At 48.7% G+C, this 23,769-nt stretch overlaps 1 protein-coding gene and 1 long non-coding RNA gene across 2 annotated transcripts; one reads left to right on the top strand and one right to left on the bottom strand.

The window, feature by feature from the left end:
- Positions 1-5,279: 5,279 nt before the first annotated feature.
- Positions 5,280-8,453, bottom strand: LOC308189249. The gene is made up of 3 exons (XR_013946203.1): positions 8,196-8,453; positions 7,278-7,564; positions 5,280-6,302 (listed from the first exon to the last, which is right to left on the bottom strand). It is a non-coding gene; the product is annotated as an uncharacterized lncRNA (long non-coding RNA).
- A 2,345-nt stretch (positions 8,454-10,798) lies between these two features.
- On the top strand, positions 10,799-22,947 carry LOC308190726 (uncharacterized protein). Its single transcript, XM_080582381.1, has 6 exons — positions 10,799-10,957; positions 13,538-13,657; positions 14,270-14,475; positions 18,163-18,307; positions 21,563-21,682; positions 22,319-22,947. The coding sequence occupies exons 1-6, from the start codon at positions 10,906-10,908 to the stop codon at positions 22,525-22,527; spliced, it is 852 nt and encodes a 283-aa protein (XP_080438507.1). The 5' UTR covers positions 10,799-10,905; the 3' UTR covers positions 22,528-22,947.
- The last annotated feature ends 822 nt before the right edge of the window (positions 22,948-23,769 follow it).

The following is a 23,769-nucleotide window of genomic DNA, read 5'->3' as shown; positions in this document are numbered from 1 at the left end:
TCTATTTTAAAGCAAAACTGGCTGTTTTTGCCTGGTTTGATCTGGCTTTGCTGCAGAAAAGCTTTCTTGCACCCTATGGTGAATATAAGGGGACATAAATCATATAAATCATCCTGGCCGTAGGTGGGGAGCAAAGGGCACTGCAGCTCCAGGGCACCCAAACCTTCCCTCCTCCCACAGAGCAAAACCACCCTGGTGGCAATTCCTCCTCTGTGATGTGAGGGAGAAATAAGACTCAGGTGCAATTTCCAACCACCAGTTCTGACCAGGGATTAGAGCTGGTGGGGACCACAGAGAGATGGCCATCGTTAGCACGAGGATGAGGCTGTCCAGAAAATTACCCGGTGGATCCCAAGAACTTAAATTAGAATGGGCACTTAAATTAGGATGGGCACTGCTGCACCCATCCCCTCGTGTCCGAGCAAAAAACATGGACAGGAGGGGAAGAGCACTTTGGGGTAGAGAAGGACCTTAGTAGTGTAGTTTGTTTCCCCATCCCGCTGTGGTTTCTTGCTATTTCCACGGGATTTCAGCATTTTCTTGCGCCCCTTGCTGTGCCAATGCATGGTGCAAACAGGACCACTCCAGGCTGTGGCTGAGAGATGCTACAGATTGTGACAGCCAACCAGCCAGACACGGGGCAGGCATCCCCCAAAGGGATAGCAGAGCCCGGTGCAAGGTTTTGGGGAGAGGTCTCTGGAAAACGAAGTGCCCGAGCTCAGCACTTAGAGGAAGCACAAAACAAACACCAAGTCCTTCCCGTGGCTGGGGCTGGCACACACATGCAGCAGGGACATGAAGCAATAAGCAATTACAAATGATGTCATAAACGCCTGATTGGGGGTAATTAGTAGCAGTTTAAATACCTAAGGAGCTAGTCAGATGGGTGTAAGGGGGAGCTGTGACGTAGCTGCTTTGGGTCCGGGCTGTAGGACGGCCAGACCCACAGCGTGCCGTTGTCCCCCTCCTCCTCCTTGTCCCCCTCCTCCTCCGGTATCGGTGCTGCCAGATTGATGCCTCCAGCAGCCAAACCCACACAATAAATTTATCTCTGCGCCAAGCTGTGCATGTGTGGGCAAGGCTGGAGGAGTGTTAGAAGCCAACAGGAGCCGTCAAGCCTTGCAAAGATGAGGGCATCCAAGCCTCCCCGTGGTTGGCAGCCGCCCCTGTTGTCCCACCACCTCCCAAGCCACCGAGATGAGTGTCGCAGCAGGCAGGAAAACCCCAAACCACCTTTCTGAAGAGCGGTGGGACTGACCTGTTGCCCAACTCTTTGCAGGGTGAGGGGTGCGGGGTTGGGACCTCGTTTGCTCTGTGGGGTGGTGAGCATCACCAGGATGTTGGTGGGACCTGCTGGGTCCTGCAACATGGGGAGGAGAGATCAGGTAGCAGGTCCCCAGCAGGCATCAGGGCATCTCCCCAGATTTATGCCATCTCCCCAGTGGAGGCTGGTGTAGGTACTCCACTGGGACATTAAGATTTTGGGGGTAATTCCATCTTTTTAGGGAAACCAAGAGCTTTCCAAACCAAAGTCAGAAGCTGGAACGAGAGCGTTTCCCAAGAACTGGATGGGGCCAAGCCACATTTTTGTTTGTTGCACAGATCAAGAAAGCTTTTTGCAATGTTATTTCCTTTTCTTCCTTAATTTTTGACTTCATAAAACTCAATTTCAAACATTATGAAGCAAAGGAACCTTTGGGAACTCACGCCACAGCCTTCATTGATGTATCTCAGTGTTGGGTGTCTCAGCCCATGCTGAGCCCATTAACAGACAGCTAGGCACTTCAGGGTGATTCCCCAAATCAGCTACTTTCAATCAGTGACAAAATAAAAGGGCAGCAAAACTACAGGGAAAAATAAACGGGCAGCAAAACTACGGGGAAAAATAAAACACCCTGTAAGTATCAAAAGGAAGCTTGATGGAAGTTGGCCCATTCTGACAAAACTTCTATTTGGCTATTCAGAATTGAGGGGGGAATAAAAAGAAAGAAAACCACTTTCCTGGGAAATTTTGGACGGGCTGAGAGCCGGGCTGAGCCCACGAGAGGGAGCTGGTGCCTCTGCGCGGCGCCGGACTGGCTACCGAATGCGGAGAGCTGGAGCTGCCGGAGCGATTTGCAAGGGATGAAAAAAAAAAACCCAGCAGCCGTGCAAGGGATGCGAGGGCTCTGCTGGAAGCCTCCCAGGGAAGGACGGCTGCGTGAGCAGCCCTGGCAAGCCTCCAGCGTCTGCCTGCTCCCACGCCGTCGGCAGCCTGGGACGTGCCTCGGTTCGGTGGCGCGGGATTCTTCATCTCCGTCTCGTTATCGGCTCTTGGGGTGGCTGTGTTGGAAGGGGGGCTCCTGCACCTGAAACCCAAAGCTGCTATGAGGCTCTGAAAGGTTTCACAGCCTGCGGCCGTGGGCTGCTTGGAAGTGGGGTGCAAATCTCCGTCCCTGCCTGCGACGTTTTGGGGAGTCCCCAGGATTGCTGGGCTGATGTTGGCCTGGGAAGCATGAAGAGAATTTTATTTACTTGGCACCTGCAAGGTCCCCTGCTCTGGGGAGGGGAGAGGGGATCAAACTGGATTGGTTTGCACCTTTCTGTCCTGTTATGGATGGCTGGTTTTCCTTTTGCAGTGACTCCTTTAACAAATTCCCTCCCTTCTAAAGCCAAACCCCCTCTAACTCCTTCCATTCCTCTTATAAATGGTCTCAGCCAAAAGACAAGACTGGCACTGGCAACCAAGCAAATAATGGAAATTCCCCTTTTTTCCCCCCCTCAGTCATGGGTTTTACCCCCTCTTTAACTCATTGCCCGTTGCCTTCATCAGCTGCATGGAACCAGAGAGGGGAAGAGATCCGTGAAGGTTTTAGGGGAGAGAATGGTCCAGGTGAGGCTTCAAGCCCGCATCTGACCTCAGGAAGCCATTTGGTATCTCTGATTCACGTGTTTCTGATGGAGATAACACAGGGCTTCTCCCCCTGAGCTGGGGGGCTCTTTGGCTCTCAGCACTCACTATTTTGGTGATGTTTCCCCCAACTGGTCCAGGGATGTCCTTACCCCATGGCCAGGGAGGGTCACCGTGCCCACCTGGTGCCACCGATGCTCCTGCCTCCCCCCATCCCCTGCAGTGCCGTGTTGCTGAAGCCGGTGTGAACACTCATCCTCCCTGCAATGCAATGCAGAAACCTGTTGTGGCAAAGCCGGGGCTGCTCCCACATCGCTCCCTCCTCCAGAAATGCTGTTCTTTGACTCATTGTGGTGCCGAGGAGCTTTTGTGAGCAGCTCTGTTAGGAGCTGGGCATGCACAGAGCGCAGAGGGACCTCGCTCCCCTGTTTTCCATCACACGTGAGGTTTTACAATGGATCCACATAGGCACGGAGGTGAAGGCGAGGGAGTGGACATTGCTCAGTGTGCTGGTTTCTGGCCAAAACCTGATCTGGTGTCAGCAGGGGCACAAGTCTCGTGGTCAGAGGCATCTGCTCGAGCTCATCTGAAAGCGTTTGGGACCCCTTGGCCTCATTGCACGAGGATCCTGGCAGTGCAAATGGGAACCCATGGGGCCAGGGCTGGGTCCCCAGGGATGAACTTGGTGCCAGAAGAAGATGCAGAGCCCCGTGTCCTCAGAAAGCCTCTAAAGGCAGCAGGAGGGCCGCATGCTGCTGCCGAGCTGCCTCTCTCCTTGGTGGGCACACTGCCCTCCTCCCTAGCACTGGCATGGGATGGAAGGATGCTGAGCAAATGCTACAGCAGGCAGAACAGCAAAGAAGAGACCTGGAGATGTCCTGAAAAAAGCTGGGAGACCAGATCATCTGCTCCTTGCTCAGCTCCCAGCTGGATGGCAGCAGTGGGGAGAAGGGAGGGCAGTGCCTTGTCCCCTCTCTGCAGCTTAAAAACCTCCCCAGGCTGCTCTGTGTCTCCTTTGCCCATGCTCAGCGTGGTGCAAAGTTTTCTGGGCTGGATGTCGGTGGTGATGGCTCTGCCCCACAGGCTGGAGAACTGCTGGGTCCGACCAAATTTCACTTCCCAAAATACCCACCGTCACCAAGGCAGGGATTTGAAGAATTGATGGGGTGAAAACAAGCTCCTGAGACTAAAAGCTACAGGGAGGGAGCCTGGCTCCATCCAGGCTGGTAAACAACAGAGGACAGGGCTGGTCTCCAGGCTTGAGGCCATGGGGTATAGCATGTCTGTGCCCAGATGGCGAACCCCTTTCCATCCCCAAACCTTCGGTGACTGTACCCAAATAGTCCATCGGGACTGGGCTGTCTCCTGCACCGGGTCTGGGAAGTGAAAATTTGGCCTCTGGCGTGCACTGGTGGGCAGTTTTGTGAGCCTGTGCCCTGTCCTTGATTTATTTTCTGGTGCAGAAGTAGGCTTGCAGCTATTTTTTCTTGTCAGAGCACTTCAGGGGGCCAGCCAGGACCCTCCATCTCCGCTGTGAAAGCCAAGCCTGGAGGATGAGGGGGTGAGGTTTTGTCTGCCAAACAGGTCTCCATTTCCGAGCCACTCCAGATCCACTTCTGCTGGCTTTTCCTTCATCCCAAACCCCTTTTTACAGGAAACTTTTTTTTTTTTTTTTTCCTCCACGCAGGGAGGCAGGAGAGAGCAGCTGTGAGCAGAAGCGGGGCCTGGCGCCAAGCACTGTGTTTACAGCTCAGAAATGGGAGGGCACTGCTCTGTCCCTGGCTTTCAGAGGAAGGAAAGCTTCGTGGGGCCTCTTTTCCCCAGATCAGATATCCCGATTCCTTCCCCTCACCCTGCTCCTGCAGCAGCTTCCCTTAGTGGCCGCGTTTGGGTTGCAGAGCGAAGCTGCCATGGGCAGAGGAGCAAAAAGCACCGACTCTCCCGTGCCAGAGATTTTGGGCATTTCTCAATCTGGGAATGGGTCAACCCCCAAAACTCAGTGCATGCAATCAAAATGGGGACGAGTTGTGCCAGCTATGCCCTTTCCTTGGCAAGCAGAAGGGTGTCTGCAAACCCAGGGCGGCTTTTCCACCCTGGTGTTGCTCCCTGCCTTGGTGTGGGTGGCTTTTGGTTCCCATGCCCTTCCCAGGCGGGTATCCGCGAGGTTTTCAAGCCTTCGTGCTGCGTGGCTGGTGAGCTGGGCTCGCAGGGGGTTGTTGCCAACAGATGGGATCGATCAGGGCAAGGAAGTTCACCATAGCCTGGAGCAGCAGGGATGGGGGGAGAGGAGCCAAAGCCTGGGGGTGGTTTCAAGCATCTGCAACGCCCAGGAGTGCTCTGGGGGCAGATCGGTGCTTTTCCCTCTGTATGACCACCAGTGCAAACGTCCACCAGCAAAACCACGCCTTTATTTCTCCCCAACAATAACAATATTGGAACACACACACACAGAGCTTTGAGTTTTTGGCTAGCCCTCCTGGGAAAATACCCTTTTTGCTCGCCCTGTGAGGAACACGATCATGTTCCCAGATATCCTGTGTTTGTTCCCCTGCCCTGCCGAACACACCCATCGGGCTGGAGTGGTTTCAGCCGGGATGTTTCCATCATCCGCAGCTCTTCTGCCTGCCGTGGGCTCTTCTCCTCCTCCGGGGTCAGCCCTGCTCTCTGTGCCCTCCTCGGCTGCCTTTGCTGATGCGGTCATGGAGGTTTCAGCCTGGTTGTTACCCAAGGTGTGACGAGTTTCTAGACGTAACCAAAGCGCCTGGTTCTCACCATGCAGCTGGGGTTTTGGTGTCCTTCCTGGCTGGGTCAGCAGGAGCGAGTCAGGGGAGAAACCGGAGCATCCTGATCTTCCCACACCTGTGCTGAGTTTTTCAACTCTCAGCCCACAAAAAATCAGACCCAGAGCCCCTAAAAGCAATGAACAGAAGTGGGGTTGTCTGTGGAGCTCATCACAGCTTTTCCTCCACCAGAGAGAAAGGAGGTTTTCTCATTTCACTCTCAGCTCTCACCTAACCTTGGAAATTTTAGCTATCGGGTTGCACAGCACAGGATATTTCCAGCCCTGAAATATCCATCACTCAAAAGCATTGGATGAGTCAAGAACCTAAAGCAAATTAAAAAAAAAAAAAGAGCAATTTTGAAAACCATGACTCTTTCTTTGCCTTCTGGGGAAGGAGGGGGTGTGTGGCATGCTGGGAGGCTTTATAATGGATAGATAAGGGAAATTATATTTCTTACAGAAGCAAAATGGATAAATATGCTAAGACTTTCTTGGTGTCCCTGTGGATGGCTGCGAAGGTTCTCTCAAGGCCAGCTGCTCCCCCAGCTGTGTCACAGATGAGTTTCTCTCATATCCCTGGCCTGGCAGCTCCAGACATCTGCTCTCTACACCACCACGTGTCTCCAGGATCTGGAATTTCAGTTGGAAAAAAAAAAAAAAAAAAAAGACAAAAAGACACAGGAATCAGAAAGAAAGCTGTGATATCATGCATTTTCTTCCTGCGGATGATAGCCAAAATGATCTGTGGCAAAGCTTTTGGTTAGCTTTTCCTTAGCATTTGTACTGGCATGGTTCAGACATTCATCACATCCTAGAACTTCCAAAGAAATACCAAAGCACTGCTTGTTGGGACCAGCACGAACACGCTGCGGGGAATGGCCCCGTTTTGGTGCCAGCGCCTTGACAGTTCACGTGAAAGAGAATCAGCAGGGCTGGCCCTGGGACGAGGGGAGATTTCCCACCTTCAGGGAAAAGGCAATGACAGATTTGGGAATTATCAACAGAGCCCTGGTACAATGGCAACTTCAGTAACCGGTTGGGCGTCATTTCTCCCCAAATGTGGGTGTCCTCCTTGGAGAGGACTGGCATTAACTCCTTAGGGGGTATCCTAAGAGGGTAATGGGATTTTCTCTTTCGCCTCTTCTTCCTTCCAGCCCTCCTTCTTCACCATCCTTCTTCCTTCAGGCCCTGCAGGTCTCTAATATCCCCCCTCCTGGCTGCAGAAACCCCACCACAGACTAATGAACCTTCACCCTGGATCCAGGAAGGATGATTCACATCTATAACCTCTTCCCTCTGCAAACAGGGCGGTGACCAGGAGCGATCCCATGTCAGGACATGCGACAAAGCTGGTTGGGGTGTGCCCAAGCCATGCTGATGGTCCGACCCGATGGCATGGGTGGCCTTGGGGCTGGGCTTGTGCCCTGTTTGGTGAGCTGGTCGGGATCTGACCCTTGAGCCAGGACATCGATGGGGATGTGAATCAGGGTGCTTCACCCCATGATAAGTTGTTTGGTGTCTCCCCAGGAGCCTCCAAGCTGATGGGGCTGAATTATCTCTTAGGACCTTGGAGGTTAAGGGGATGTGGAAGGATGGATTTGGTACCTTCTTGGTTGGAGCTGTGGCCCTGAAGGGCGCAGGTTCTCACCCCTTATGAGGCAAGGCCTCTGTGATGGTCACAGCTGTCACGCTGAGATGGAAATCTACCTGGATCTCCTTGTGTTTCAGCCAGATGTGGTGGATTTGGTCAGCCCTGTGCTTCCTACGGGAGGTTTGGAAGCCTCCATCATCTGCCACAAGGCTGCCTTGAGGAGCTCTGTCCTGTTTTGAGCCTACCATGTCAGATGGAGTCCTAGCTGTGCTTCAGGGAAGGGAAGAAGAGCACAGGAAGCCTGCAACAGAGAGAAAAGGCACAATCTCAGATGCAGGCCTTCCTTTTTCCTTGGGGTTTAGGGCTCTCATGATCTTCTCCCCTTCAGTAACCCCATTGCCCAGATGAAGCACTCCCTGGCCTCCCAAGGAGGAAGGAGAGGGCACGACCAGACCAGCCTGGTGCTATCTGGGGCTGATCTGTCCCTCTTGCCTCCTGTGCTCCATCTGCGTGACTCAGGCACACCAGGAGCACGACTCATGGCCGGTTCCTTCCCTTCTTGTCCCATGGTCTCTCTTTTCCCCCACCGAGGCCGCAGTTTTTACATCCCCGAGCTGAAAGGGAGAATTTCCTCCCCGCTGTCCATGATCGGGGCCACCCTCCAGAAGGAAGAAGGGGGAGCTGACATTAAAAAGTCCCCGGGCTTGGCAGCTTGTCCCACATAGCTGCTCCATCACGGGCTGAAAACCCTCTTTGTCTCACACTGGTTACACAAAAGGGGAAAAGCCTTGCACAATGTGCTCCCAAGGTCTGGCACAAACAGACATGCTGACCGCTGCCAAACGCAAAGGGAGTTAAAGTTTCTTCCTTCAGATTCCCATGCTCTGTTAACTCTTTAACACCCTCCTTGACCCCACCAGGTTTACACCCACCTTCCTACAGGAAGCTTCGCCCCGCTGTCCTCCTCTGTTTTTTGATGTCCCTGGGTAAGCAGTTTTCACACCTTCTCCATCTTCCCACCTTCCCCGAAGTCTCCTGCCACCATCTGCACCCCCCACTGCCCCAGTTGTCTTCTCCCTGCCTTTTTTTTTTCCAGCCTTCTTCTCCCTTAGTTGAAAAACTGGGCTGCTCTGTGTTACACGGGACACCCATCCCCGAGCCCTTGCAGTGGCCCTGGGCGTGACTGCAATACCAACAGCACGCAAGAAAACTGTCTTTTGGGACCTGGCCAGACCTTGGTAGACAGGACAGGACAATAGCTTTTGTAATTTCCTCCTTCAGGGACATGGGGATAGGGGCCGGTGATGCCCTAGATGCCTTCTCCATCCAGGCTCCACAGGAGACCCCGCAGTCCGACCCCAGCAGCTGGTTAAACTGGGATTTGTGGAGCTCTAGAAAATGCTCCTCAGACCTTGACGGGCTATGTTTAATACCTAAACAGCGTCCGCACGCAACAACATGTGCACTTTGCACCATGATAAGTAATGCCATCATAGGGGACGTGGTGAAGGACCGATCCTTCCCTCCCAACCCATTTTCTTACCTTCCCCGTGCCTGTCTTTAATTATTTCCCTGCTCAAACTTTATCTGTTTGGTTTGATTTATTTTGCTTTGTACCAATAATTCTCAGCTCTTTCCCTCTCTCTTTCCAGTTCTGGGTGAAATATTAATCTTGTTTATTATTATTAACCTTCCCTCTCCCTAATCTATTTAAATGCTTTCTCACATTTCCACTTCCTACAGCCCATTTCTCACTTGTAGATTTTCTATTCAGCTGCACTTTGCTTTAACAGCGTCATTTATTTACTGCTCATTTATTTGTTTTAATTTCAAAGCCTTTCTCCTTTCTTGTTGTGGCCTGTGTTCATGCATTGCTCTCTTCTTCCTGCTGAGGAGCAGCATTTTTCTGCTCGGTTGGCTCCAAGATGAGCTGAATTCAAAGCAATAATTCAGTTTCTTTTCTGGATTTTCAAAGTGGATGAAAGGGAAAGAAGTTTTGCTTTCTATTTCACCTGCTGACCAATAAAAGTTAAACAAACTTGTCAAATATTTATTCTTTCCCTTCACACTCTAGCAGATCATATTTCCTTCCTGATGTCATTTGTGGATGTATTAGTACAACGTCTTGTTCAGAGTATGGCTTTTTAGCAGATTATTTCCTAAGCATAATTGCTACATTAGCTGCCATGTGGGTCCATCACAACCTTGTTAAAAATGAGGATGATTAAAGATTCATGCTCAAGGTCAGGGCAAATCTAGAGATCAGAGTGGAGGACTCTGAAAACTGGATGCTCATCCCCTCCACCCTGGTACAGGCAAAAAGCAGAGACAGAAATCATTGGGGACTGAAGTTGCTGTAGAAAATGAAGAATTGGGCAAAAGAAGAATGAGTGGAGGAAAACGACCAGTCACGGGGTTTGGGCAAGGAGCCACCTGCCCAGGATCCTGCAGATAGAGGATTGGAGGAAGAGCCCATGGACCAACTTCTTGGGGAGCAATTTGGGGGAAAAGAAGGAGCAACTGGATGTCCTTTATTCTGTTTCCATGTGGTTCGGGCCTTGCAAACCTTCCTTCTGAACTTGGTCTTTTCCCTCTCCAAAGATGAAGGGTCCTGGTCTGCTGGGATCCCTTCTTGACCAGGAAATGTTTCATTTCTTTACCATTTTCACTTCCTTCCATTCCCAGTTTAACTCCCGTGGCCGTTCTCATGCACTTGCTGCCTCCGCCTCATGCTGAGCAGTTTGGCAAGAGACGGTGACGTGGTGGTGGTGGGAGCAGAAGGAGGGAGCCAAGACAGACTGGGAAGGTCACTGGGGACTGGAAAAACCTGTCAGAGTTCAGAGCTGACCCACAGGTAGCAACAAATATTGTCACCTGGAAACCTCGGTTGCTTATGGAGGACAGAGAAGCAAAGCAAACAAAAGTGTTGGACCCCATCCCTGACTGGGCCCTTGGGAGCCCCTGTGACAGTCTTCGGGCACAAAGAGAGGTGCTGCAGGAATGTTATAATGCAAATATTTCCTGCATAAAGCACTTAGTGCAAGTGAGTTAATTCTGAATGACTGTGGGCAATCCGCTGAAAATACATTTTTTTTTTTCCCTCATAGAATCATAGAATTCTTTTTGGATTATAATATACAAAATAATATTTTATTTATTTATTTATTTTTGCCTCCTCTCCCACTTTGCAGTATTACAGCTATGAAGCTTTATATCATGGTGGAGAGAAAGGATGGAGGGTGCCAGGCGATGCCTGCTGTTTTGGAAACGATGAGCCACACCGGGCTGGCACAGCTGCCTCTGCCTTGCTCCAAGTTTCGTGGTTCAGCCCTGCCGAGTTAGAAGGGACTCCCGTGCTTGAGTCATAAATTGTTCCCCCAATTAGCCAGGCAGACGTTGTCAGCAGAAGTAGGTCTTGGAATAACAGATTGGATCTGGAGGAGAGGGAGAAGAAATTGCTGCGCGTAATGGGCTAGATCCTACGCACAAACACACCCAGCGCTGATTCCATGTTATGGGCCGTCACTCCCCAAAACCTCAAATTGCTGTAATCAGAGGAAGGCAAAGGAAACACAGTCCCAGTATAAAACCTTCCGATGGTGCCCCGTCCTGCACCGTGCAGGCTCTGAGGGAGCACCGACCATGAAGGCTTTTCTCATTGCCCTGCTGGCGGCAGTCCTGTGTGCCGAGCGAGGTAAGATGCTACAGAGGCTGGGGAAGCCAGGATGAAAACACCAGAAGATAAGGTAGAGATAACGCAGGAACAAGAAGGTTTGACTGCTTTTGCTGCCGTTGCTGAAGCCTTGGTAGTGCAGTTTTTCTTTGGTATCGCTTGCTTCAAACAATATTTAGTGCGGTTGGGTTTTAGCCTCTGCTTGAGCTCTACCAAGCAGCTCATAACCCAAAGAAGATGAATGCACCACTCTGCTTTCTCCCACCCTGGAGTATCGTGCTCCGAGCATCTGAAGACAGACACATGAACTGAAAAAAAGCTAACAGTCGAGGAATAGAGCTGGGCTCACGGTTTTGCCTTCAGTTTTACTTTTGTTCCTGAATGAAATTGCTGGAGTTGTTGATAAAGATAACAGTGCTGGTGTCGAGACCGCATCTTCTGCCAGCATTTTACTTTAGTTCCCACAATGGCTTTGCAATTAAGAAACCAGGCTGCTGGCAGATACTTGAAAGGCTAAAGAGCTCTTTGTTCATAGGTTTGATGAGCTTTTTTAAATGTCTTGCAGTGAGTGTATTTGTAATGGGATCCACGGTGCGTTGTGCTTGGCCTCTTTTGAAAGGAGATGCAGATATGAGTAGAAAATTGTCCAGAAATATCCAGATGAGAAACAGTGGCTCTGTGTGTGTCTGTAATCCCACGGAGTCCTGCAAGGCTTTTTTTTTTTTTTTTTTTTTTTTTTTTTTCACCGTTAAAACTGCTTCTGGCTGCATTTGCAAAACTAGAGCTAATGGGGGGTGGAGGCCAGATATAGTAGGCAAGGCTTCACAACAGCGGTGAGGGTTTAAGTGGTTTCCTGACTGGGAGGGTTTTTTCTTGCATCAGTCAGTGCAAGAGAGCATGAATGCATTTCAGCTGATTTTGCACATGTGCTGGGGTCTTGGCTTTATCTGCAGCAGGAAGTGGTTTGAATGGCTATGTGAGATTTGTCAGGGGAACAAACTAGGGACAACCTGAGGGGCTGTAAAATGCAATCATGTATTAGCTAGGCAGCAAGGATTGCTCTGGCATGGTATGCAAAAGGGTAGCAGCACACAGATCAGGTCGGAGGACTCCAGAGGGAGCAGTGAGAGGTTTAACTCGTCCACGCATGGAGAAGCAGTGAGTGCTGATGAGTCTGTTGAAGGGAGGTTAAAAGCAGGCTGCTACATGGCTTGTTTTGTCTGTTGTTACGGAGAACACCCACGCTCACAATACCTGGCACTAGAAAAGAACATTTGGGTAGGTTTCTACCAGAAAAAACGGTCAGTTTTTTGTTGAGGTCCAGAGGTGGCTCTAGAGCCATACCCAGGGCACCTGAGCTCCCTGCAGCAGAGAGGTGGCCTTTCCTTCTCTGTCCTGGGGTAGTTGGGGCATAAAATGGGTTCTCATTTTCTTCTAAAGCTGCTTCTGGAATTGTCTGAGCTAATGTCAAGGACAGGTTCAAATATTTGAATCAGCCGAGCAGCTGGGCTTTGGAGAACATCCAGGAGGAGATTAAAAAAGCAGGTCCAAGTTCAATTGGAAGGAGCTGCTCTGTGTTGAAATAAGAACCTTCCTGGGCTGAGAAAACCGAAAGAGTATGAACCAGGGGAATTTTGGTCTAAATAAGAACCCTCCCCGGGCTGCTGTTTGGTCACTTTTGTCCAGGACTGGTGGTGGCAATGGAGCTGGCTGTCCCAAGAGCTGCTCAGCTCCTCAGCCCCCCCGGCCAAGAACATTTCAACAAACATAAGGAATGTAAGGAGCATTTCAACAAACTCCAAACAGGAGGGAAAACATTTCCACCAATTGTCAATCAACCTCCAGGGAACGCGATGGCATGTGCCCGTGCTCCTAGCTTGGCCAGCTGGCCAGCCTGCAAATTTGACTCAATTTACTGCAGTTTTTGTTCAGAAACAGGTATCCTACCTCCTTCTGGCATTGTAATAGCCCTGGCTGAGACCTGCTAATAATATCACCGAGGACACGTTGTTCCAGGCGATGGCGGAAATAATCTGTCCATTGTTCAGAGCAACCTCTCCCAGGGAACTCCCTTTAACGTGACTCTGTGCTCAATAATTTACTTCACAGGGGTGTCATAGGCTTTAATTAATTCATGTTTTACAGCGCTTTGCAGATGAACTCTGAAAACACTAAAAACTTGGCTCTCACCTGAGAACGGTGCCAGCTCATCCTCCCCTTGCCAAAACTGTACTACACTAAACTATACCAGGTTGCAAGTTCTGCTTCTGCAGGCTGGCTGTCAACCAGGCCAATGTGGACCCAGGGGAGATGGAGCTCGGTCTGGAAGAAAAGTCACGCGAGAGCGCTGCTGAGGCTGAAAAATGTGTTTTCAGATTTAATCACCAAAAATTTCAAGCAAAGAAAGAAAACTAGTTTTGTTCTGTTTGCCTTTTCAGCTTCATTAATCAAAGCAAACCAACTTCCTATTTCACTTTCAAACTCATTTGTAAAGTACTTTTTACCTTGCATTTTCCAAGAAGGGACAGGGCTTTTGACACTTCCTTCCCAGGAGGGCATAGCTGGAAACCACTAACGCTTGTCATGCGTGCTTTTTTCCAGCTTCCTCGCTGTTTTGCTACACATGTGATAATGAGCACTCTAACTGGAACTGCCTTAAAACCTACAAGTGTGAAGATCATGAGAAATACTGTATAACCACATACAGCTCTTCTGGGCTCGGTGAGTAGTAATAACACATCAGGGCTTTTATTATTTATTTTTATTATTATTATTGTGGTTTTTTTTTTGGTCTCCAAGGACAGTGATGGGCAATAATTTCTTCAGGCAGTAGTTGGTCTGGTTGGAAAGAGTTGGTCACTGAGGGTTAAGGCTCATGTCGTGTAACGTGTGCGTATCCCCCAGCAGCACCTTGTGAGCCACCATGTGGGCTACGTTCCTCACCACCTCGTGGCAGGGCTGGCTGGAGCAAACAGATTTTCACGAGCAGATCTTGTTCCTTGCTCTGGGAGCTCACATCCACACTTTGTAACAGAGGACAGAAAGGGCTTGGCCATAAGAAAAGTGATTTTAGGAATTGAATATGCATTGGGAGTGATTTTTGCTGTGCTACATGAAGCATGGTATGGGTTTCTAGCAAGGACTTTCTAGTGTCCTCCGTTTGAGCCAGGTTGAGTGGATATTCACCCAGCACTCAACAAATCCACCGATCTCTTTTATTGCTGCATTGCAAATTAAGCGTAGAGCAATATACCTCCTCCCATTGTCCTCTGGTCAGGACTTGCAGAGGAATCTTAAATCACGGCTGTCCTTTCTCGTCTGTTCTCCATCCAGGCAAGGACATGGGATACCGCATCACCAAGAAGTGTTCTGCTGACTGTCCTGAGACTAACATGAACTTTGGCGTGGCGGCCATTTCCACCAAATGCTGCGGTACCTCCCTGTGCAATTTCAGTGGGGCCAACAGCGTGAAAATCAGCTACGCTGTGATGCTCCTGGGAATTGTGGCCAGTTTGGTCTGTGTCATCAGGGCAGGTTTGTGATGAGGGTTGCAGGTAGGAGAAGACATGACGACCCAAGGACCTGCACGGTCTTGCCAAACCGAGGAACCAACACCTTCTGTCAAGTGTCTCCATCAGGGTCTGTGCTATTATGTTTTTTCTAAGATCTTGTTTCAGATCCGATCCACAAAATGGCATGGCAGTATAGCTCCTATTTTTCCCCTATGTGATTTGTTGTTTTGTACTAATTTTCCCCGAGAAAGCTCTTTTGATATCATGTGTGTGATAATTGTCAGCCAAAATAAAGATTTATGTTATTCTAGAGCGTGTTTGACATATCCACACTAAGCTCAGCTTGAGAAAACCGGTCTTCCAGAAAGGGCTGTGCTTTGAATCTCTACTTCACATCAAATTCCTTTTATTTTTTTAGCATCTGGGATCCTCCCTTGGCTGCCTTTCTCCATTGACTCGGTCTCATCCAGCAGCTCAAGAAAGCCAATCCATAACGCCCCACATTATGCCTGATGACTCAGAGCTGATGAATGAAGGTGTCAATCTGGAAAGGTCAAAGCCATTTGCGCTGTCCCCATTGCAAGGTGGCGCTTGCAGCACCAGAGAGGAGTTTTGTAACTACAGACACGCGGGAGCGGGGGGCGGCAGGTTGCGCTCGTGGCTGTGCCAGCAGCTCCTCATGGGATCTCTGCAAGGTGGGTGATTTCATCTTTTAAAATGAGTAAAAGGCCCTCCCCATGGTGCTGGGGATGTCCGAGATGAGGACGGTGCTGCTGGAGTTGTCCTCACTGAGAGGCAACCTTCCTGGAGAAGCTGCTGCCAAGAGATTGCTCCCGATTTTCCTATGGGGAATGGGGAACGGGCAAAGGCGATGGTGCCTGATGGGATGGGGAGCTCTCAGCTCTGTCCCTGCTGCATTTCCAGGCTTGGGGATGGGGGCGATGAGGTGGAGATCCCTGAGGAGCTCTTGGAGGAGCAGAGTTACACTTAAGATGATCAAACGACATGCAGTCTTGGATCCTCTTGTCATTCTTCTCTTGTCAATCCACTCTTGTAATTCCTGGCTGAGCATCCCACAGGCACTAAGCTTCGGGAGGGCTGGTGGAGAAGCAACACCTGGAAAACCCCCTCCTTGTTCTCAGCCCAGCTGGCTTTGAGGGGAGCCCTGCTCCAGGCAGGCTGCAAAGGGCTTGGGCGGCGGGGAGAAACTGCAGAGCTGGCTGCAGGCTGCGAGGATGGATGGGGTGGTGGTTAGTCATTCTGCAAAGATGTAGTTTCTGGGCAAGGAAGGTGTCCTGGCATTTGGTTAAATATACAGTATATATGGGCTAGCTGAAGAATGGCAGTGTTGTGGCATTTCTGTTCAGAGAGTCCAATGGAAACTTGGCTTCCGCACTCTTTTTTAATCACTTTTACCATCTTTTCTTTCCCCGTACGCTAACCACAGTAATTTCTGAAATTGTTCTTGAAGCTTTAGGTAAACTGGAAAAATCCACAAACAACATTTGAATTAAGCATCATAGTTAGTTTTAAATTTCAGCTTTTGTTTCATGAAAAATACATGTTTTCACCAAAATAAATTGTTCTTCCTTCCTTCTCACATGACAATTTCAACGAGGGTTTGAAAAAGACAAGCAAAACACTCACACCCCTCACTCTTAGTTATATCCTTTGTTCCTCTTTTCATAACTTCCAGATACTTGTAAACTGCAATATTTTCTTCTCTTTTGCCTGCGCCCTCCGGTGACCTAATGATCTGTGTCCTTTCTGTCCCCCTGGATTCTTTTCAATCTGTCTCACCTGGTACTGATGAGGGATGAAGATAGCATTAACATCAGAGGGACACGTGGGAGCAGTTGGAAGAGTGCAGGACCATCTAATGGCAAATCCCAGCTGACAGAAAATCCCTGCGATAATTCCTTTAAAAAATACACAGCCTCTCCATCTCAAAATCTCAGCAGCTTGCAGGAGACAAGAGATATTTTAGTTTTTGCTTGGATGAGACTACAAGGGAGGGGAAAAAAAAAAAAAGTGCCTGGCTGAGCTGCTATTTCTGTACCTGTTAATGGATGCTGTTGGCTGAAATAAATCTGAATGTGGGCTGCCTCTGCAGTGCAATGTACAGGCTGCAGAACGGCATCGCCTGGTGACTGGAGCCCCCTTTTCTGCTGTTACCTCGAATAGTCTGCAATAAAAAGTTGATTTACCAATAAAGACTCATGACGTCTCTTTTGGACTGGAGCAAATAAACTATTTCACAAGGAGATGAGGGCTGCAGTCCCCGGTATGGAGGGTGCAGGCTTCGGTTTTCCTCCTGCTGGTACGTTATAAAGGCTCTGGCGTTACAATGCCAAACAACACCCCTCCTTTGAGCTTTCCTGGTTAATTGCCACCTCTGTTTCAACTGAGTTTCATGCTCTACCTATTGAGAAAGCAGAAATTTCCTCACCTTAGTCACACAGGTTTCCATACTAGCAATATTTGTATTTCCAATTTACAGGGGTTGGAAAGACTTACATCACCTGAAGAGCTAAGGCATGCTTCTTCAATGAGATAATGACTACAGGCGGGTCATACCGAAAGCCCACATATTTAGTGGGAGACGGAAATCTGAGCGGCTTTGAGGCTAAGAAAAAGGGGAAGTACAACAGATGGAGAGCAGCAAGGGGCAGAGTCCCTGGCAGAAGCTTGGGGCACGCAGGTTGCTCCGGCTGCCGTGTGAAAGAGATCCAGACGGGTCCATTTTTTTTGGGACCGTGCCTCTGTCCCCACGATCAGATGGCAGAGAGGCAATGGTGGGAGGAAAAAGCAACGGAAATCAGAATAAAATGAGAAACATTCTGAGTTTGTACAGGGAGAACACGAAAAGAAGGAATAAAGAGCACTATATGGAAACCCAGTGGAGTATTCTTATTTGGCATTTCAAATAATTTTGGCTGGCTGTAATTTTTTCTTTCTTTTTTTTTTTCTTTTTTTCTAAAGACTTAATGAGTTGAGAAGCTTGATCAAGCAGCCCCTCATTCTCCATGCTTTCACTGTTTTGTGTTCTTCTCCTTGACATTTTTTTTTTGCAATTTGTGAGAAAATTCACAGCTTATTCAATGTGATGGGGGTGGGTGGGTGTTATTCTTATTTTTTTAATTTAGGTGGTCATTTTCATTGCCCAGTGGAATTTATTTTCCAATAAGGCAACATTTTCCCTCATATAAAATATCCAATTTCTGAACAGAAACATTTAGGATTTTGAACTGCAATATTAAAAAGGCCCACAGAAAATTATCTCTGGTCCCCTATGAAATGCGGTGGAGCGAGATTGCTCTTGTGATCTAGCTGCATTGACAACCCTGGGAGACATTTTGAAGATGTTTCGATCCCAATTTCCATTTCAAATCCAAGCCATTTCCATACGCACGAAAACAGTGCGCAAGGACAGGATCCTCAGCCGGCGCTGAGACCCAAGCGAGCCTGGAGAGGCGAACATTCCTCTTCTCACGTGGGCACCGTTTTGTTTTCGTGTTTGGCTTTTCCTCCACTTACCCAGAATTAGAAACTGTTGCGTACTTAGTAGCAGATGAGCAAGCCATATTGTGAAACAACTCAGAAACGAAAGGGGGGGGGGAGGTACACGTTCGTTTAGATTTCTAACGTATTTCCCCACACAAGAACTGACACGTCCTTCTCAATCATTCATCATCTGACACTGCAACCCCATAGTTATTATCCCGGCATCAAAGCAAACACTGCAGAGGTATAAAAAGTGCCCTGCGTGAGTCCTGCTCGCTCTGGAGGCTGCGAGACCTGCAGAGGATGAAGCCTTCTCTTCTCGTCGTGCTCGCCGTAGCCCTGTGCGCGGAGAGGGGTGAGTCGCCAGGGATTGCTTTGTGCTTGCAAGACCCCAGAGCTGGGGCGTGCCTTTGACTTCGCAAGGGAGACGAGGGGATTTTGCAGCACGGATGGCAATGCTGAGCCTCGTTTTGCTCTAGAGGATGTTGCATTTCTCAGAACAAGAAGCAGCTGACCCCTTTCGTTTAGCAGATGGTCTTCCAGCCAGAGGATGTATCCCTACCTGGAGATGTTGGAAGGGTGCTGAGGGGCTGAATTGGGGGGGATGACAGACCCACCTCACCTGGCCCAGCTCAGCCCTTGCAGCAGCTCCATGCAGGGAGCCCTGAGACTTGGTGCAGCTCTGTGAGAAGGGGAGTTAATTTTGCTTTATGCAGTTGTGGATAGGGAGGTGGTAATATCTGCAATAAGGCTGCAAATGTAACATAAAGTAAAGCATGACTTTTTTTTGTTGTTTTGTTTTGTTTTCTTTTGTTTTTCTTCCTTGCTTGTTTATTGGAGGCAATTACAAGCTTTAATTACCTAAAATGGTAGAGATGGTCATGCCATAAGGAAATGCAGCTCTGGCTCCCATCCCTTTCTTGCAGCTCATTGCTTTGAGCTGTAACATCGCCAACATTAATCCCAGACCTGAAATCGAGATGCAGAGTCCCCTTCTCACTCTGATAACTTTTTTCCTCTATCTGAACATCCCTCTGACTATTTCAAGGGAAATATTTTGTTCCCTCAGATCAGGCGGCTTTTGCCTTATTGCAAACTGAATCTTTCTCTGGCTCTGTTGTAGGGCTTTACCTGCAAATTAATGGCCATTCTGGTCCTCACCTAGCAGGGCACTGAGGCTCATAGTTAATTTGAGGCTGTAAATGTTCTTACCCTGGGACTTCAGAGGCTTTAAACCTGGCATGTGCTAAATCATTGTGCTCAATGGGGTTGAGAAACTCGAGGGTGATAAACGGACCCTTTCCTGCAGCTTATCAACTGTAATCACATTTTTTAAAAAGATCATGTAATGAGACAGCAAACTTACTAAAGGAGTCAGTAAAATTAACACATAGGCAGCACCACTTTGCTGTGCAACGTAGCCAGAAGGCTGGTAGCTGTTCCAATTAATCCTGAACCTTACCGATTTTAACGGTGCAAATCCTGCATCTGCTACTGCTTGCACTTGCTAATGCTTTACATATGTAAGCTGTTTATCTGGGTGGCTCGAATTATTCACGTGAAAATCTTCCTTGAGGAATGTTCCTTTTCATATAGAGCAGAGGTCTGCCTGGGCACAGGCAGGAGACCTTCAAAGGCAGCCACGTGTCTCCAAAGTTGTCTGTAATAAATGCTGAGCTCGAAAGAAACCTCCTGAGCACAGAGGGAGGTTGGCAAAATTATCTTGCATGTGCCTGCCCTCCTCCCATGGCACCTAGGCTCCTAAACTACCAGCTTTGGGAGGCTGGGATGAAACAGGGCTTGGGCATCCAGCAAGCACCACTATTTCCTGTGTAGATTCAGGAAGTTTCTCTTTGAATGGGCTTGATTAAAGAAGCTGCATTAATTAATGAATGAAATGAATTGCATGTCTGGAAAACCCAGTTTGGGGACTCTGTTGTAGTATAAAGTTAACCCAGGAGGAATGGGTGGTTCCTTGTGGGGTGGAGTACTTGTGTGGGGTTTGCACAAGAGAAGAGAATGAGGCATCAGCAGTTTGCATGCAGGTCGTCTAAAGGAGGTCCCGGACTCAAAAATGTTGCCTGCAGCATTAGGACAATACTGAATGATTTGCAAGGACTAGAGACCACAAGAGGACAGTGAAGGTCAGTGCTAGGTGGCCATGGAAAAAGCAAAGGGGCTGCTAGCTGTGGTCGGAGAGGAGGCTGTGTACACAGAGGATGACTATTTCCCTAAAAGGCTTTTTTGTTTGGTTGGTTGGTGTTTTTTTTTTTGTTTTGTGGTTTCCTGTGAAATGCAGCACATGCCCCAGTCACTTCGATTCATGACCTGAGATGGGGTCAGGTCATGGCTGGCAGCACCCTGTGCACTGGGGATCCTCTTTGGGTCAGATGGACTTGTCTAGGGTCAAACACGGGCAGAAATGAGGTTGGGACATTGCTGGCAAAGGCACCAGCAAGGACAAGGAAGCTTGGGCAAGGAAGAAGAAGGGCGAGGGAGATGGTACAAGAATAAGATGGATATTAACTGGCCACTGATAGGGATAGTCTGGGAATGTGAAGAATGAGACTAATCCCCATTGGGTGACATTACTGCAGGAGTGTTTGCTGCAGATAAACAGATGAGCAGGAAATTCCTCTTATCATGCAAAGAAACCTTCCCCAAGGATCTCTTTGCTATGAATGGCTGCTTGAGCCTAGTTGTGTGCAAACTGTTTTCATTCATGCAGATTAGCACAGCACTTTGCAGATGCAGTCTTACAGATGTACAAATTTCGTGGTGCTACAGTCTTCACCCATGGATGGCTGTGCTAGAAGCATGCTGCAGCTGGGGGGCTGGTTTGCTGAGTCCTGTCATCTACGGGTCCAGGATTGCCTCCTAGAACAGGAGAGCTCCAAATCTGAACCAGTCAAATGCAAGCATCTGTCTTCCCACCAAACAGTGAGGTGCAGAGCAGCATTGCTCGTTCCTCATTGAGATATGCTGAGGAGGCATGCAGCAAAAAAGTCACACTCTGTGTGGCCACAGGGGTCATTCTCAGATCTCTTTTCCTTTCTGTATTCAAAAGATTTCAAGAAGAACTCACTGTTGGTTTGCTTGTTCTGAGAAAATATGTGTAGGCCAGGGCTTTTCAGATAACTTGAAGAGGATGTGAAAAGGAGCAGACAGGACTCAGCGGGTCTCTTTCCATGCAAGATCCATTGGCCACCCAACGGGGCTGGAAGGAGCCAGGTTAGAAAAAGTTCAGAAGGGGTTTGGGCTGCAAGTAGTGTTCGACTGGGGAGCTATGTCGAAAAGCACCTCTGGGGATGCCAAAATTTTAAGAGAGACTCAAGTAAGTATCCAGAATGGAGATCCCTGGAGGGTTGCTAAAAAAGCAAACCACATCAGTGTCAGGAATCCGAGCTTAAAGTAATTTGGGTCCAGGAGAATTTCTGGGGGAAAGTTTCATACATCTTTGCCCTGTTTTTATGCTTCCCTGGGCTACCTGTTTTTGCTGGGTTTGCCAGACCCTCAGTCTGGGCCAGCACCATCTGTTTTGTGTTCCTGTTTTGTGCTCCTGGGAATGTTCCTAGAGGTGAGCCATGCGCTCTGTGTTCTTCTGTTGCAGCTTTCTCCCTGACGTGTTTCACATGCAAAGATGCATCGTCCAACTTACAGTGCCTGAGTACAACCACGTGCTCTGACCACGAGAAGTACTGCCTCACGACATATTCCACCACAGGACTTGGTAAGTGTGCAGCTTGTCCTAGGGTTCTGATGACCAAAGGGGTTCAGGTTAGGCTGACTGCAGGGTGTCCTCCCACCAGAAGGTGTGGCAGAAGAATTAAGGATCATGGCACGCGGAGAGGAAATCTTGTGGCAAGTGGGAACTCAGCGTAGCACGTCTCTGTCGCAATATATCACAACAATACCACACGTGCTATTAAGCACACCCAGGAGAGGGAAACAATGGAAAAGAAAAGATTTATCTGCACAAAACCCTTGTCTAATCTGCAGGCTCACATATATACTTAAGAGGTGGTGGAACTGGAAAGGACCAGGTGCTGTGGAAGGAGCAAAGCCAAGGCATGGTGACGATGAAGTCTCGCAATCTTGCTCTGTACAAATGCATTAGATCTCCAAATCCCTGCTTCAGGTTGCATTCAGCTGGCTCTGAGAATGACATAGGAGTCTTAAGGTCTAGGGATGGTCTCCATAGGTCATATATAAACAAATCATGATGCAGTGTGCAAAGCCCAATGGAAAACCGATGGCATTAAGTATAGAACAATATACTCCCCAGTGGATATTCTGCAGACAGTCTATCATTAAAAAAAAAAAAAAATACAACTTTTCTCCTTGTTGTCTCTCTCTCCCACTTCAGGCAATGACCGCAAACAGCACATCACCAAGAAATGCTCTGCATTTTGCCCATCCATTGACCTGAATATTGGCATTGCCGGTGTCGCCACCAGCTGCTGCGAGTCTTCCCTGTGCAACATCAGCGGGGCCAGCAGCGTGAAAACCAGTTACACCATGATAGCTGTGGGCGTCTTGGCCAGCCTCGCCTGCATCCTCCGGCTGGGGTTTTAAAGGGTCTGGGGGAAAAGGAGCTGCCTGTCCTTGCATTGCCAGGGCTCCAGATCTTGTCTGTACAGAAGTTTCTTTTGGGGTCAATGCGGCCCTGCCCTGTTTCTCCTACCTGGTGTGTCACATCCCATCGGCAAATATGTTTGCTCTTTCCGTGCTCTGATGAGCAAGCACAAGAGTATGGCCCTACCTCAAAATGGTGTTTGGAAGAGAAAGGGATGGGAGTACCATATAGGCACCATCTCTCCTACCACAAAACTTCATAACTCCATACATTGTTTCCCCTTCATTTTGGCCTTCCCATCCTCCTGCGCCATTTATCCCTTTATGCCATTTTCTGCCCTGCATCATTTTGCTGAGGAAGCCTTTGATATTATAGTTGTTAAGCAGAAGCTGGGCACAATAAAGTGTTATTTTAGACTATTGTGTGAGTGTGTGGTATGGTACATTGGACACAGCGGCTGGATGCGTCCTTTTTAGCAGCAACAAAAGTGGAGGCGTTAGTCTGCAAACTGAATTGAAATAATGCTGAAATATATTGCAATTGCTTTGCATTCACTTCAGGAAGCCTCTCCTAAGGCTTTCTTTTTTTTATTTTTTCTTCTGTATTGGCAGAAGTGTCATTTTGTGACTCCATTTCAGAGTAAACTGCATTCTATTTGACTTGCATTCAATTTCCCTTCTGGGTCAGCTGGCGGAGAGGAAATGGCTGCTGAGCTCTCCAGCAGGCAAACAGAGGAGACAAGGAGGGACCAACATAAAGGGATCTTGAGCACTAAATTTTCTTTAAAGTGATTTAAGATTTTCCAGTGAAAGTTGTTTTATAAGCATTACGGATTATCTTGAAAGGGAAGAAAAGTATCTTGCATGGTGTTTAAAGGAAACCCCTCAGAAAAGACACGCGGTTTCTACCGTGTGTCTGCTGGAGTGTTGAAATTTCAGCTTCATCTGTAACAAAATATTAACTCTGAAAACAAATCTCTTACGTTTGCTAGTCAAGTTTTCTACCAGGGTTAAAATTTGAAGGAACACATTCCTTTGTGCTGACCTTCCTTGTAAATAATCTTAGTTCTGACTGAGAAGTCTGCTCACTTAAACCCTCCCAAAGTGAGTCGTGTGAGGCTGAAATGCTTTCTCCTGAGCTGAAGAAGCTCTCCATTAGGGTTACTCTGACAAAGATTTCCCGGGGTAATTAGTTGGGTGCAGCTCACCCAGCTGGTTCTGGCTTCATAGGCTCACCGCACA

Source organism: Anser brachyrhynchus (assembly GCF_964034855.1).
Source record: "Anser brachyrhynchus genome assembly, chromosome: 2".
Classification (NCBI taxonomy): Eukaryota; Metazoa; Chordata; class Aves; order Anseriformes; family Anatidae; genus Anser; species Anser brachyrhynchus.
Note: the sequence above shows the minus strand (reverse complement) of the source record. Positions and strands in the feature narration are given on the sequence as shown.

Bases quoted from the DNA above. Each gene is read 5' to 3' on its own strand.
- LOC308190726 (XM_080582381.1), top strand. From the start codon at position 10,906: ATGAAGGCTTTTCTCATTGCCCTGCTGGCGGCAGTCCTGTGTGCCGAG. The intron at 18,308-21,562 runs GTGAGTCGCCAG...CTTCTGTTGCAG, and splicing joins AGCCCTGTGCGCGGAGAGGG to CTTTCTCCCTGACGTGTTTC. The intron at 21,683-22,318 runs GTAAGTGTGCAG...CTCCCACTTCAG, and splicing joins ATATTCCACCACAGGACTTG to GCAATGACCGCAAACAGCAC.